The sequence below is a fragment of the Liolophura sinensis genome, chromosome 8 (genome assembly GCF_032854445.1).
Source record: "Liolophura sinensis isolate JHLJ2023 chromosome 8, CUHK_Ljap_v2, whole genome shotgun sequence".
NCBI lineage: Eukaryota > Metazoa > Mollusca > Polyplacophora > Chitonida > Chitonidae > Liolophura > Liolophura sinensis.
In genome coordinates this window covers 45,294,407-45,311,446 of record NC_088302.1, presented here as the reverse complement: position 1 = coordinate 45,311,446, position 17,040 = coordinate 45,294,407, and the positions used below count along the sequence as shown (strand labels likewise).

The following is a 17,040-nucleotide window of genomic DNA, read 5'->3' as shown; positions in this document are numbered from 1 at the left end:
GGCAATTTTGGTAGCGAGTATGACTGATTTTACAGATGAACATAGGCGACCTTCTAAACGAAATAGACTATGAGTGGGGTGTCATGTTTGATGTGACATGGTCAGGGTTGTCTTCAGTACTGAAGTGATACTTCCGTGGCAGTGGCGCTTCAGTGGTATGGACTCCACACAAGAACATAACACTTACATCAAATTTATCATCGTTATACCACTGAAAATTTCTTCAGTATGAAATGAAACCCAAACATACATACACAAATACACCATGGCCTAATCAGAATTTGGCGAAAAAATACACTGATGTTAACTATCACTCGTCTAGAATAACTCAAAAGGCTGTGTTGTCATCACAGTTAATTAGTAAACAATGCCAAGGAAACAGATACTAGTCTAAAGTATAACTAATCCTACTTCCTTCGTCGGGCCTACGTCGATATACCAGTCTCTTAGTCTCGTCTGTATAAGTTCTCGTGAGAATGCAATCGGGAAGGAGTTCTCGTTAGAATACAATCGTGGGAGGAGTTGCCGTGAGAATACAATCTGAGAAGGAGTTCTCGTGAGTATGCAATCGGGGGAGGAGTTCTTGAGAAAATACAGTCGGGGGAGGAGTTCTCGTGAGTATGCAATCGGGGGAGGAGTTTTCGTGAGAATACAATCGGGGGAGGAGTTCTCTCGAGAATGCAATCGGGGGAGAATACTTTGTTAAACTATACATGCACGAGTAGTTCACAGCCATAGGCCATCCTCATTGATATGGCCTACATGTACTTGTGCAGAGATGAGATTGTCTTCTCTCGTCATTAGATGAATATGGCGAATGCTCTTATAAACTCTCGGTATTTTGGCACACTGTTGGAAGCTTTGAATGTACAGACTGTACAGATAATGTGTTCGTATACTCATTAAGGTAGGTAACTAGATGTATATGCCACATGTTTGGTACACACGGATAATGACATCTGTGTGATGCACAACCGACAACATCTGTTTTGTATTATAACCAAGGGACCGATTTATAACCGAAGATCATCCTTTTGCGGATGCCGTTCTGTCACTTAATTTTACTAAATCCGCATACTTTTATTGCAAAAAATCTTTAAAAAAAACTGTTTCTGTTTTTGTCACGAATACATCGGTCAGGCAGTTCACCCCCACAAAAAAATAGACAGCAAATCCACATTTTAGCTGAAGAAAGTGCAAAAATAAATGTAGACACATCCAACCTTATCATTATTAGATCATTGCATATTTGTTGGGCCAAATTCCCCGATTCACAAGGCAATGAAAGAAGATTGTGTTCATCACTTACAGCAGTGAATTTTTACGTCTTGCCCATGATGTCCATGAAAACTATAACACGATACTTGTACTCAACTTACCAGCTCCAGTTCTCCCTATAATTCCAATGCTCTGTCCAGATATGACACTAAAGGAGACGTTTTTCAGCACCAGTTTTTTATTCGTGTCGTACGCCATGCAGACCTCATTAAAGGTGACGTCACCAGATCTCGGCCAGTCGGCTGCTACAGAGGTTGTTACCTTTTTCTGAAGCCCTTCGGATTTAAGCGTCTTCCGCGCAGTAAAAAATGGTTGAAAAAACATAATGCAATGATAGCAATATATATTTGTTGTAATATGAATTTCGATTGGATATTAATGGCTGGAAAATTTTCTTTCAGAATTGTCCTCAGTGAGAAGCATCGTCAAACTGAACTAAGCCACATAACAGTGTATATTCTACATAAACATCTATCACAATTTGCTTAAGCAGATTCGCTTTAGCAAGCAGTATTTTCAATAAGTGATTCCAAATCTTCCAGAAAACTTGTCAATCTATGGCTTTCCTAGGATGTCTCACCTTTATGTACTCATCTAGTCTCTCTACTGAAGTCATTCGAGCCTCGAACTGACATGCAAACTGTATTAAAGGACCAATCAGCGTCATGGCCTGACAGAAAATAAGAGCTAGTTATAAACAGAAGCAACACACGGAAGGAAACTTAATCCTCAGACACGTGTCCTGTGTACTAAGCAGGACACGTGTATGTTTACAAATTGCAGGGAATTGTCTCTTCTTTCAACGGCTATAATCGTGTAAATAGTAGGCTAGTATTGGATTGGCCCTAAAGCTTAGGTTTTTTAATCATGTTTAAGAATTTCGTTAAGTTACAGACAAAAAACTTTTATCGCATGTCTTCACAAGTCTGAGGTCATTTTAGTATTGACAACTGTATATTACCAGTTTTATGCTTTAATACTATAAACGACATTTCGCATGCATTGCATCAGCAGTCGGTATGGTTGTACCGCCTTAACTGTATTGCATCTTAAGAGGGTACATTTCCACTACATCACAATCCACCCTCACCCCATTTTAGTTGTGCCGCATCTATGGATTGTGTAGGACCACTACCCTCAATAGCATCGCATCCAGACAGTTTATATACACCATCTCGTCCCACCCCCATTTTATCTGCTGACGATATAGGACAACCACCAATTTCATTTCTATTCCGTCTGCTGACAGTGTGAGTACAAACGCCTACCATCATGCAGACCCACTCCGATTCACCTATATAAAGGGATAGCGCCTTTCTTCCTCGTTCCCTGCCCTCTTCGTCTATCTCCCATTCCCATCCCTCACTTCTCTCTGACCTGTAAGATCATGGACAGCGTCATTACTTCCACCTCTCCTCCCGCCTCCGCCTCACGCCTCACACCTCACACCCACTTTCCTCTTCAATTTACCTACATAAATGGACAGCGTCGGCCTTCCTCTCCTGTTCACCTGTATGGCCATGGATAATGCCAGTCCTCTCCACTTCCACCTCCCATACCACCCCTCCCCTCCCACTTCCCTTTCCTCTCAGATTCACCTGTATGATTAGATAGTGCAATGACTGGTAGATCCGTATCAGTATAATGGCTCAGGCGGGGCAGCTTACTTGCCTTCGGTAAGGCGTCTCAGTGAAGCAGCACTAGATAAAAGAGCGGTGGAAATCCGTCCTGCAACAAGGAGGCACATTACATGCACTCGAAGAATTCCTCCGTCGTCATATGACTGATAAATTGTTCAGTACGACGTTAAACCCCAAGCACTCACTCACACACTCACCTGTATGAGTAAGGACAGCGCCAGTCCTCCCATCTGAGAGGGAATCTGCTGCCGGAAGACGACAACGAGCACGGAGGTTATCAGACTCAACATTACTCCTACAAAGTTTCCGCGTAAGACTGTCCAATCGATACAGCACTCACACAGCATGTATCTAGTCGAATTTGTGTCCAGATAATTTATCAATCTGTAGGTAAAAGAGAGTCCTGTGTTGTATGTGAGTTGGCAATAATGAGGATAATCGTCTTATTCAATGTGTGTGATTGCTTCGGTGGCCAAGTGTTTAGAGCGTCAGTCTCGAAGTCTGGAGACTGGAGATAAAACGGGTCATACCAAGGACTTTAAAAATGGTACCTATTGCTACTTTGCCTGGCGCTCGGCACTGACAGATTGGAGCAAGGAAACAGAACTGGTTAGCCTGGTGTCAGTGTAATATGACGGTGGGGTGTCATGCTAGGTATTCTCGGTATTATATGGTCTGATGACGGCAGCATTTTGGCGACATGGACTGGCCCAGCGACAAGAAGATAAAGCATATGTACATACATCTAATGACTTTTCGGGCGGGTTTCATGAAGCTTACTGAGTGTTAAGTTGCCCTTAACTAAGTGAGCTTCATGAAACCTGTCCAAGTCATTATATGGCTGAAAAATTGTTAAGCTCCACGTAAAACCAAAGGCATACATACATTTTTTCATATTCAACATACCATCCCATGTGTGGATCGTGCCACGGACTTTAAAGAACTAAAGAACTTGAGATATATATCAGACAAATGGACGAGTCCACTGTTTGAGCACGATGCCGCAGGTGTTTTCTGGCATGTATCTCCGGCATTCTACTGTAAAAGTAAAACCTTTATTTCTTCTTATTTTAACACACTTCCCCAACTTCCCCAAAATGTTTTAATTCATTTCATGTGTAATTAATTCCTTCATACAGTTTCAGACATAATCATATTACAAACAGCCCGTCGTGCATAATGCAAAAACATCTCAGCAATGCAGTCGCTGTGATTTCAAGTCCAGCTCTTGCTGGCTTCCTTGCAAGTCGTATGCAGGTAGCAGGTTGCGGATGGTCGTGGGTTTCCCCTGGGTTCTGCCCGGTTTCTTCTCATCATAATGCTTGCAGGTGTCGTGTAAGTGAAATATTCTTGAGTACGGCGTGTACTGAAACAGGTTAGGGCATTAGTATATTGTAACTGGATAGAACAACAGTGTTTTACGCCGCACTCAAGAATATTTCACTTATACGACGACGGTCAGCATTATGGTGGGAGGAAACCGGAGTCCTGGGGAAACCCACGACCATCCGCAGGTTGTTGACAGACCTTCCCACTTACGGCCGGAGAGGAAGCCAGCATGAGACAGACTTGAGCTCACAGCGATCGCATTGGTGAGAGGCTTCTGGGTCATTACGCCATGCTTGCGCGCTAAGCAACTACACTATAACTGGATATGACATCAGTATGCTGCAACTGTATAGGACATCAGTGTACTCTAACAGGATAGGGCATCAGTGTACTGTGACTGGATAGGACGTCAGTATAATGTAACTGGATAGTACATCAGTTTACTGTAACAGGATAGGACATCAGTATAATTTAACTTGATACTGACATCAGTATACTGTAACTGGATAGGACTGGATAGGTACTGTAACTGACTTGGACATCAGTATACCGCAACTGGATAGGACATCAGTGTACTATAACAGGATACGGCATCAATACACTGTAACTGGATGGGACATCAGTGTACTATAACAGGATACGGCATCAATACACTGTAACTGGATGGGACATCAGTATGCTGTAACTGGATAGGACATCAATACACTGTAACTGGATGGGACATCAGTATACTGTAACTGGATAGGACATCAGTGTACTGTAACAGGATACGGCATCAATACACTGTAACTGGATGGGACATCAGTATACTGTAACTGGATTGGACATCAATACACTGTAACCGGATGGGACATCAGTATACTGTAACTGGATAGGACATCAGTAGGTCCATACTGGTAGGAAGTTTTCACCGGTTACGTGTGACAATTTGACTCACTGTTGTCCTTGATGGCTTTTATTATAGCGGTATATTGTACGTGGGTATGAAATCATATTATTTACTTAATGTGATGACAGCACAGCATTTTGAGTAATTCTAAACTAATCACCTCTAATGAAATGCATTCAAACATCACTGTGTTTGGGTTTTTTTACCTTTATGCTTGGGCCATGGTGCTAGGGGGAAAACTTGCTACTATTAATCATTTACTTGAACAGTTGAAAAAAATTCAAACGTAGGTAAACTGACAAAAGGCCAGATTTCACCTTTTATGTGTGACCATTCGCCAAGGGTCTATTGTTTTACTCTCTATGCTGTCAGTCCTTTATATGGATATAAAACATGTGGATAGGCCCATGACATCAGTATACCATTACTGGATATAGGACATTGGTCCTGGTACATTGACCAACCCGGACACAATGGAGAAAAGTATACCATTACGGGATATAGGACATTGCTCCTGGTACATTCACCAACCCGGACACAATGGAGAAAAGCATACTGTTCCTGGATATAGGACATTGCTCCTGCTACATTCATCAACCCGGACACATGGAGAAAAGTATACTGTTCCTGGATATAGGACATTGCTCCTGGTACATTCATCAACCCGGACACATGGAGACAAGTATACTGTTCATGGATATAGGACATTGCTCCTGGTACAATCATCAGCCCGGACACATGAAGACAAGTATACTGTCCCTGGATATAGGATATTGCTCCTGGTACATTCATCAGCCCGGACACATGAAGACAAATATACTGTTCCTGGATATAGGACATTGCTCCTGCAATATTCATCAGCCCGGACACATGGAGACAAGTATACTGTTCCTGGATATTGGACATTGCTCCTGGTACATTCATCAGCCCGGACACAAGGAGACAAGTATACTGTTCCTGGATATAGGACATTGCTCCTGGTACGTTCATCAGCCCGGACACATGGAGACAAGTATACTGTTCCTGGATATAGGACATTGCTCCTGCTACATTCATCAGCCCGAACACATGGAGACAAGTATACTGTTACTGGATATAGGACATTGCTCCTGATACATTCATCAGCCCGGTCACATGGAGACAAGTATACTGATACTGGATACAGGACATTGCTCCTGCTACATTCATCAGCCGGACACATGAAGACCAGTATACTGTTCCTGGATATAGAACATTGCTCCTGGTACATTCATCAGCCCGGACACATGGAGACAAGTATACTGTTCCTGGATATAGGACATTGCTCCTGGTACAATCATCAGCCCGGACACATGAAGACAAGTATACTGTTCCTGGATATAGGACATTGCTCCAGGTACAATCATCAGCCCGGACACATGAAGACAAGTATACTGTTCCTGGATATAGGACATTGCTCCAGGTACAATCGTCAGCCCGGAAACATGCAGACAAATATACTGTTCCTGCATATAGGACATTGCTCCTGGTACATTCATCAACCCGGACACATGGAGACAAGTATACTGTTCCTGGATATAGGACATTGCTCCTGGTACATTCATCAACCCGGACACACAGAGACACTGTCTTGATACAACCCAAGTACAACGCCACCCAGACGCGTGACCAGTTTGACACTTAAAGTAGTAGGATAATAACAGCATTAGTTTAAAAATGCAGATAATAACGATTACTCAGCTCTAAGCCATGGTTTCCAGCCCAACTTCCACATTAACCTCTCTGAATCGTAACATTCACTAACCTCTAACTAGGTCCTGTCGCCTGCGATGTCCTCAAAGTGTTAAAGTTGTACCCGACGAACGCCGTTTTCGCGTCATCTTGAAGTAATTCTGAACTTATATCACCACCAATATGTGGAAATGATAAAGACCATAGCTTCACGACTAACACAAACGTAACCTAGGCAGCCCCTCAAAGTCACAAACCCCTATTTTCGAAGCAGGTGACTCCGTTGCTAGGATGAACTCGTCTGCTCTTTCGAAAAATTAAGATCATCTTCTTTTTTAAAAAATAGTTGCTGATTGTTCCCTCTGTTTATTGTTAAAACAAAAATTATTTGGCTCCCAAACAAGTCAGTCGCTTTGCTAATGGTGTACATTGTCTCGGTTTTAATCTAAACGTTCCACGAGTCTAGACACACACTAAATCTAAGCCTATAAGACTTGACCCACGTGTAAAATACGAAATTATACAGAAAAGAGGTAAAACTGGTGCAACGACGACATTGTGATAATTGGTAAATGGTCCCTCGTTACCAGTGAAATCCGGCCTCTTGTCAATTTACCTCAGTAACAGTTTTATTCCAGCCGTTAATGTACATACTTAAATCATAACAACTTACATCAGTAGCTGATTGACGGGGTGTTAGCGCATAATGACTCACCAGCCTCTCACATGTCACTGCGCTCAGGGTCTTACCTTTTCGTAAACATGTTTTCTTTCTCGTAAGTGCGAACCGATACTAGACCTTGGGCCGTGCTGGTCACGTGATCTAATAGTTTGGACCGCGTGACGTTATCCATTCTTTTCATTTGGAAAGATGAGGCCCTTCCGAGGCGTCCAATTATCATGACGGCGATCACCGCGGGTACAAGGGAAACCAATAGCAGCGGGAAAATGGCCGCTATTCCACCGACAGCGATCATTATTCGAAAAAACACCATTAGACATGCGCCCAGATCCATTGGAATCAGAGTGTCCACTGGAAAATCGAGAGGAACAAAAGTTTCACAAAAAGCAGACTTGGTCCTTGCTAACAGATGTTGAAGATTTAGGCATGTTTGGTATTTCTGAAATACCACAATGTATTTTAAAAAATACACAATGAACTGCTACATATGATATGATATTATAAGCATGAATGGCAAACCCAAAACTTGTTCGTGCCCAGGGCCTGTGATTTTGAGGATATATTTTCACACTTTGAACTAACTCCACATAATATTTACCTAACAATAATGACATTTGTTGAAGAAATATTTATAATACCACACGGAGTGTGATGATATGTATGGGCTATGACTTACACATGTCTATGTCAGCAGAGAATCGGTTCATGATTCGCCCAGAGGGAGTGCTGTCAAAAAACGACACCGGGCTGGACATGACCTTTGCCAGGACCTTCTTGTGTAGAACGTGAGAACTGTTTATGGTCGTCTGAAAACATGGCATAGTTAAACCGTTCAAGTTCAGCTATGGTTCGCACGGAACCTGAAGGAATACCACCGCTCCTGTATAATATCCTTGCTGGACCCCAGTTGAGCCAGATGGTCGTCGTGTGCAAGCAAGAGATCCACCCGTAGATGGTCTGGCCCAGTTGGAAGCTGCCTTACACGGCGTTTTTATTGAGTAATTTCAACCACTACTTCAACACTGTTAACTTCAGAACCATACTTATGAAGCCATTGTTTCACATCAAATCCAGCGATGATAGAAACGTATGTATGTTATCGTTAAAACATACGGATTCCAATTTGTCGCTTTTCATCGGCCAGAGTGTCACACGGCTCACAACCAATCACATTTTACACCCTTTTGATACAAAAGAACATTAATCGCACGTGTATGAAACCTGGGGATGCTCAATTAAGTTCTTTGTGTATATTAAATTACATGATACACGATGCGGCTCCAATACTGCCAATGTGCCTTTAAGTAATTCATCCATTCATTCATTCTATTAAACTAAGTACAGTGGTCCAAAATACCCTTGATGCAATCTATTTATTTATTTCATTGGTGTTTTACGCCGTACTCAAGAATATTTCACTCATACGACGGCAGCCAGCATTATGGTGTGAGGAAATCGGGAAGAGCACGATACAAAAATTATGTTGGCATACTGTTCCTCCTTAAATAAAAATTTGGAACAAAACCATATTTACAAAAATAAATTCGCCAAGCCCATTTTTATAGCGCTTGCATGATTTTTATGCTTGGTCATCTGAACTGAATGCATACCCTTCTAACGCAAAGGGAAGCGTAGTACAGTTAATACATGTATATGAACCCAATGATGGCGGGAAGAAGTAGACCTGCTTACCTTAGCCAAAATCCAGCTTCTTGAAAAATTGGTTAGAAAGAGAATTGCAATGCCAATGCCGTAAACCAGAACAAAGGTTGATCTGTCCATACTTATGCTGATTGTCGACACTCCGGTCAGTGATCGCATCACATCTGAGATCTCCGTCTCAGGAGAAACCGTCACATTGTCCATTTGAAATAGACTGCTGTTTCCAGATTTGACATCATCCTGTTGCAGAGAGCAGACAAAGATTCGGAGTCCTATTGCACAAAGCGATCGTAGGCTAAGTTAAGTGTAACCACATGTACAATGGCGACAAATGTTAAAACATATTTACCATGGCACGCACAATCAACTTTTATACGCTTCTATAACTGGTGCTACAACATGGCCTAACGCTGACGAGCATAATATACGAACTTGCTTAAAATTCATCCGTCAAGTGAATTCCAACATAACGTAGTAAGAAACAGTACGTTTACCAACATATTTAGTGGACAAAAAACGTAGCCTGTAATATAAACGTGATATATAAAGTTAACCATGGTTCTTTTAACTCAGGACTATTACCATTGTCTACTGCCTAAACTATTATTCCTGATCACAGTGTACTTCAAACATTAGTGTTCTGCTTGTTCCTCCACCATTTATCTACAGTTACAGACGATATGGAGTCGGGACCCCATTACCCTATATCACTTCCTAATGTAATCCTGTGTAAAGTCTTTTTCTTGAGAGGTTTTGAGAGAGCCAGCGAGTTTTGAGCATGGTTTGTATGTATGAAATTAATGAATATTTTCTGACTTTTGGGCAAGTATGAATTTAATTGATGAAAATTGGAAATTCTTGACCAGTGAACACAAGGTGTCAGTGACGTCGCTTTGACCCTTCCCATCTACTGGCATACAAAGGTCCAGGCTTTGATGGTCAAACTACGTCATTATTTTTATGGCTGTTTTATCATATGATGGATAAGGTAGGCGCCAGTGCTAGTTGTCCATGGAATGTTCAGGGTAGATTAGACCATGTAACGTTTACTCACCGAATCTACCTGCTGAAGCCATGCAGAAAGCCACCAATCACAGGCAAAGACAATACCTTCAGTTAGCATAAAACAGAATAAGAGGAAGAGGAAGGCAGTGGCGCCGCCTAGGGACCGGATGTAAGTTGCGTAACAAGCCCACGTGACATTGCCCACTCCCATAGATTCCTTCTCCGTCAGTCGGCCTACAACAGCACCCAAGCAATTAGCAATTATACTCCAATTCAACACGTTGCCCTACCTGATAGGAGATTTGCTGAAGCTTTGCTGTGGATCGTACGTAGTGGCCTGGTTTACAGGACACACACACACGCCGAATTACCTTGCAGGGTGCTTTAGAAGGTGTTCACTGTCACTTTTAAGAAGCTATCTTTTGTTAATCTGTGAATTTGTATGTTATGTACAAGACGGCCTAGCAGACTACCCAGATTTTACACCATGTACTTCAAGACTGCAGCTACATCTCGAACTCTTCAATAATATCCCTCTTAAGATATTGTATTTCTGTCTATGTTTTGTCTCAGAAAAATCGTTTCTGAAATGATACTTACGGTACATGTTATTTTGATTGGTTAAGTTCAACGCCAACTTAACCAATACAACCAATGTTAACATTACTTTTGTTACCATAACTTACCCGCCTCTGCATCTAGAATGTGTAAAACCGCCTTTTCTGACTGCTGGGCCTGTTCTTCCCCGGGTTGGACTGAAACATACAGGTAGTAGCGGTTTGAAAAGTGTCCTTTGAGGGAGGAAGATTTCCATACGTTTTATATAGTAGCTTTCAAACCTCTCATAGTGTCTACAATTGCTGGTAATCTAAGACTAAATATGGGCCAAACTTTATGGTAGAGACAAATAAGTTTCATTAAGATGAAGACCCGTGTTTTACTAAGCGTAGAAAGTACAAAGTGGACTTCTTATGTAAGTTCGAAGTTGTACAGCTATAGTTTTAATGTAACGGAATCTTGACGAAGTTAAAATTCGGAGTTACTGTAATGTTTCACACGTTGCTATAAAATAATTTATAGTTTATACGGTACCTTCTTTTGTTGCTGTCTTTTCGTAGAAAGATTTGATCATATGGGAGTACTCCTTGGCCTGTTCCATTAGCTCTGCATGCGTTCCCATTTCTGATACTGTTCCATTTTCTAGATAAATCACTAGATCACAGTCTTGAAGATACTGGAATAAACAATGACTCTGTTCCGTAGTAGCTTTAGTTCCGTAGTTCCTTACTATGTCATTATATTACTGCCTTGTGGCAAAGTGTGAAGTCCTAACTAAGTACTAACCCTAACCTCACATTCTCTGTGTCTGGCTGATTCCATCGGGAAGAAATATGTGACATAAAATATTATAAATGCCGGGTTTTGGGCATATATTTTATGACTTTTCTTACGCTTGTGATCTCTACCTTCTACAGACGACAAATAACAATGACAGAACGGTATTGTTTCTTATGCCCTGACTGACCTGTAGTTGGTGAGTGGTCAGTATGACGGTCTTCTCCCTCAGACCTTGTTTGATACACCTGGTAAACACCTGCTGACCGACGGTCACGTCCAAGGCGGAGAAAGGGTCGTCCAGGAGGTAAATGTCCCGGTCACTGTACAGGGCTCTGGCCAAACTCAGCCTCTGACGCTGACCACCGCTTAGCGTGATGCCTCGGTCACCAATCTGAAACGAGAGATGTGAAGATCAGATACTAGTAAGTTGTTTACGCAATGTTTCCCCAGATACGCAAAAATAGTAGTTTCTACCAGCTGTCTGTCATTGTTAGTCTTTCGGAGTCGGTGTATGTCTTGTTTGTGTTTGTAACCTATAATCGCCGGTGAAACTATTCCTATGACATTTGTAGGAAAGTAAGATGCTGTATTCCGTTAGGCCATTTTGTATTTTTCACTCTGTCAGGCGATTGTTTTATTCTATTCTATAGTCAGAGTTCGGAAAGGGACAAAAATCACATGGGTCAAAATTTGATAATTTCTTAAAAAATATGTCCTAGTCACTGTATCTTTGCATCAGTAAAAATTGTCGTCTGTCAGATCCAGAAAGTATCATAGTTTGTGACGTCATTATTTAAGCATTTTAATCACCTTTGCAAAATCTCAAGATAGACCAAATTCAATTTGTCCCGTTCAAATAATGCAAAGTTACGCAGAAAAGTCCACCTTACAAATTTTCCACAGCGTATTTCATAAATGTCATCCTTTGAAAAGGACCACGTTCGTCAATTGAATGACAATACTCAGCATACTTCTGTTTGATCTCCTACAGGAAAAGACTCCACATCGGTTCGCAAAGAAGTCAAATCCAATGTTTTCTCATACCTACAAGATCAAACGAGATCATTTTCTTTAAAAAACTGAACCGTTCACTATTATTAATGCTAACGAAAGTACTACTGACATGTCATGCATGAGGCATATTCACAACTTAGAAACATCCTAAAAGCTGTAATCCACGCAATGACGCTGTCTGGTAGGTAAAATCATTCTTAAAACAAAAATGTCATATGGCCATTCTTCTCTGGTTGCATGTAATCAAATATGACGAATAAGTCGTTGCTGTCTCCTGTATCCATACCTGTCCTTGTTATACGGAGAACCAAACAGAATATTTTCTCTAAGCGTATCGTTAAAGATCCAGGCTTCCTGTGGACAAATGGCTATAGTTCCGTTCACAGCCAAACTCCCTTCTAGCTGCGTCATCTGGAGCAGATATCAAAATCGTCATCGTAATGTGGAAACTTTAGTGTAACATGGATTTGGCATTCCCATTAACACTCGACATTGTATACTGTTATATGAAGTGAGTCACACTTGATCCAATCAATGGATATCACTTGATTTATGTGAAGACCTTGAAGAGACAATGAATATACCTCAATTTCTCGCGTAAATCTGTACATAAGGGAAAATAATGTTTCATGAATTTTATTGACTAACCACCAACACGCCAATGACAAGACGGTATTCAGGAGACCTGGAATCAAACCCGGGTCGGGTGATACCAAAAGACTTTAAAAATGGCACTGCTTCTTTTGGTGATCAGCACTGAGAGGTTGGAGCAAGGAAACAGGACTGGTTGACCCGATGTGAGTATGATGTGACTGGGTGGGGTGTCATGTCTTGTTGTCCTCGGTATGATAGGGTATGCTCCGGCCGTATGTGGGAAGGTCTGTCAACAACCTGCGGATGGTCGTGGGTTTCCGCTGGGCTGTGCCCGGTTTCCTCTGACCATAATGCTGGCTGCCGTCGTATAAGTCAAATATTCTTGAGTACGACGTACGCACACCTAATCACCCGTATGACTGTAAACTAATTCTAGTTGTTAAGAATACTACGTAAAAGCCCAAGTATACATACATGCATACATACAAATGACAAGGGGGTGAGGCGACTTACCTGACCGAGAAGAGCGGACACGAGGGCAGACTTCCCACTTCCGACAGGCCCACAGATTCCGATAAGACTACCCTACAATATATTACCCGAGGTGTGTATGAGTTAAAGCCATGGTGCCAGAGGCGTGTAAGTTGCTACTATTTAAACATTTACATTAACAGTTTGGAATAAACCCTAACTGAGGTAAACTGACAAGAGGCTGTGTTTCACCGGTTAAGTGTGACCATGTGCCAGCTATCACACTGTCCTCGCGGCTATGGTTTTACTCGTTATACTAACGTCTCTTATTTATATTAAACGACGTTTAAGACGGTCTGTAACTGTAGCATTCAAATATTTCCTAGAAAGGCTGTCACATTTTCAAAATAAAATAATAATTTGACCCTAAATAAGTACCTAAAACGTGTATGTTATTCTGAAGTTTCAATGAAATATCCTGGATGTTGATCTTGTTCTATAGAGAAGGGTGCAACTTGTGCCTGTATCCAAAAAGCTGTGTTATACATACAGGATACAGAATTATGGTAGATAATTTTAACCAATTGCTGTCAGGTGAGAGATAAACGTATTGAAATTTCAGGGATTAGCAAGTTATCAGAAGAGATGTAATGAAACTATCTAGTATACTTATGAAGAGAAGCCCGCTAAATTTATCTAAAGATTGTTACATAAAACAATCTGATTAATATATGTTCGGTCCATGCACGTACAAAAAAATACTTTGCCTGTAGCTGAGCACAAGAAAAACTGGAGTTGTTTGATACGCTGAAATAACATATGCTCGTGATTTACCTTCTTTGCTTCAAAGGATATGTTTTTGAGGACAGGTTCACGGCCCAGGTTTGGCTTGGTAGTCACAACACCTGTGTGTAGAAACGTGTTGTTAACACGATAGTCACTTCGTGGAACTTTGTGTAAGCTAAAGAAAACAGTGAAAACAGTTATACAATATGGAGGTGAAGATTGAAAAATGCTACATGAGTCATGAGTCACAAAGATCATCTCTGCAAAATCAAATGAATCCTTTCAATAATTTCCGAGATACGACTATAACAAAACGTGAAGTAAGCTGATTAATACATAAATTAATCTAAGTATAGACATAAAATGGCCAGAACGATGATCATCTCTTCAAAAGCTCATGAATTTTCTTTAAATGAGTTCAGAGATATGGAAGTGACAGAAATGAGTACCGGTACAGATAGGAAGACAGACGGATACACAGATGGACAAGACCATAATGATTAACACCCCTTTGCTGTGTTGGGTAAGGCTTTGGAAAAAAAAAAGGCATTCCTAAGAAACAGTCGAGAAAAGTACCGTTGGGCTTAGACACATTTGAGGCAGAATCTATTTCAGTATCACTTTCTTCGTCCATCACAGGATTTGAATATGCGTTGGAGATTTCCTTACTCCGGTCACCGTTTTCAAGATCTGAGGGCCAATGAAAACACGCCTTCTTCATCTCTACAGCTAACTGGTCATCGCTGACAACAGTGGATTCTGTTTTCACATCCGGTCTGAGTAAAAAGTCCTGATGAAGCAAAAATTGGGTTAACACAAATCGTCAACCTTTACTTTGCACAACCGTCGTACACAATCAAGTTACCATGATATGGTAATAAATGTTTCATTTTATTTATTCACTTGGTGTTTTAGACCGTGCCTAAGATTATAACACGTATAATTCAAAGGTGGCGTTTACTTATGACCAAAGGCCGGGGTCAAACCATACGCCACCTCTCTAGACAAGGACGTGCGAATTCTTGGACAATCTTTTAAACGACACGACAAGCATGGCCCATTTAGCTATACCCTGTTCACACAGGCCAAATTTAAACTGGATCAAATCTGAACGGGTTTAAATCGAAAACAGCTGTAAAAATGCGTGCGTTCACACGACCATGTGGAAAAGCTGGTTTTAAGCCAGTTCAGGGATATATATAATATATATATATATATATATATATATATATATATATATATATATATATATATATATATATATATATATATATATATATATCGGTTTAGTAATTAAGACGCCATCCTGACCTCCACGTATCCGGGGCAAAGACCTAAAACTGAATTAAAGACACGTCGCTAGCTGGGGCAAATAAACCGAATTAAAAACCCCACTTCGCGTTCACATGGGTGACGTGAAACTGGATCACAGCCACCGCTAAACTTTGCCTATATTATTTATTTGATTGGTGTTTCACCGGTCAAGAAGTTTTAACATACATATAGGTTTACAGTGGTAGGAAACTGAACAGTCCAATATCACACTTACATCGTGTGCCTGGCAAATCTTCTGACTTAAAGCCGCATGAGATAGACAAATTGAAGTTTAGAAGTTTTTCTAAATCCATGCACTATTTCTCAAACTATTTTCAGTTGTTTTCTTTCTATGGGTTTCATATATATTCAGACGTCAATTGTTTGTACGTGAAAGTAAAAGAAAAAATATCCCGAAATACGTGTCCCTCATATATTCGTCTTATTTTAAGCAGATACACCCCAACATGAACCTATGACAAAATCCCCGCGGACAAAAGCCTCGAGGACAGAAGCCCCGCTGACAAACACCTCGGCGGACAAAAACTCCGGCGGACAAAAGCCCCGTCGTCATAATTAACCGACAAAACATATCCGAAAGTATAAAAAACATCATGTTTAATATTCGTTGACAGGAATTCATATAGTGTAGCTTTTGTTTTCCATCTAAAACTTTGTCGACAGCTTTCCTCTCGTCAGCGTGGTGCACATACGTTTTGATAACAATATTGCCAAAAATGACAGTCTCTGATGTCTCTAAAATTATTATCGAATGCTTTTCGTCGAGCAAATATAGGTTTATTCAGCCAACATACTCAATTTGTTTGGCTGAAATATTTCACCATAGCATACAGGTTATAGCTTTCTATGATTCGCATTACCACCTCGCGGCTGCCATAATGTATGTGTTTTGAGTCGGTTTACAGGCATCTTATGCAATTTTATGTGTTTTGATTATTTAAAAATTTAATCCAAATCATATTATAGTTCACAGGAAAAGTATTATTTTTGAATACTTTTAAAAAGAATAAAAAATCATTATTCATTTGTATAGGTTACTGTGTGATTTTTATATACCCTACATCGATGTGTATAATAAATAAAACGGGCTTTTGTCCACCTAGGTTTTTGTCCATACACTCTAAGCGGGTGCCTCAGATATATATGTACAAGGATCAAGCTGTTGATTTCTAATTCTAAAAGATAGTACCTGAATTCGCCGACAGCTGACCAGAATATCCGCAAAATGACGACCGTAAACAGGTAACGCCATGAGCGCATATCGCATGACGGAAAAAGTTGTCGCAACTGAGAAAGCCTGGAAAGCA

The 17,040-nt window shown here is 40.8% G+C and overlaps 1 protein-coding gene across 1 annotated transcript in view; it reads right to left on the bottom strand.

Moving 5' to 3' along the window:
* The window catches only part of LOC135473585 (ATP-binding cassette sub-family C member 5-like), a 34,108-nt gene that overhangs the window by 6,903 nt on the left and 10,165 nt on the right, over positions 1-17,040 (bottom strand). Inside the window, exons 7-21 of the mRNA XM_064753443.1 lie at positions 14,975-15,188; positions 14,447-14,517; positions 13,655-13,726; positions 12,834-12,958; positions 12,505-12,577; positions 11,721-11,924; positions 11,288-11,429; positions 10,882-10,950; positions 10,245-10,429; positions 9,221-9,430; positions 8,205-8,334; positions 7,597-7,879; positions 3,116-3,302; positions 1,859-1,948; positions 1,380-1,569 (exon numbers count right to left, since the gene is read on the bottom strand). Of these exons, the coding sequence (XP_064609513.1) occupies positions 1,380-1,569; positions 1,859-1,948; positions 3,116-3,302; positions 7,597-7,879; positions 8,205-8,334; positions 9,221-9,430; positions 10,245-10,429; positions 10,882-10,950; positions 11,288-11,429; positions 11,721-11,924; positions 12,505-12,577; positions 12,834-12,958; positions 13,655-13,726; positions 14,447-14,517; positions 14,975-15,188 (2,245 nt within the window). The remainder of the gene's footprint in view (positions 1-1,379; positions 1,570-1,858; positions 1,949-3,115; positions 3,303-7,596; positions 7,880-8,204; positions 8,335-9,220; positions 9,431-10,244; positions 10,430-10,881; positions 10,951-11,287; positions 11,430-11,720; positions 11,925-12,504; positions 12,578-12,833; positions 12,959-13,654; positions 13,727-14,446; positions 14,518-14,974; positions 15,189-17,040) is intronic.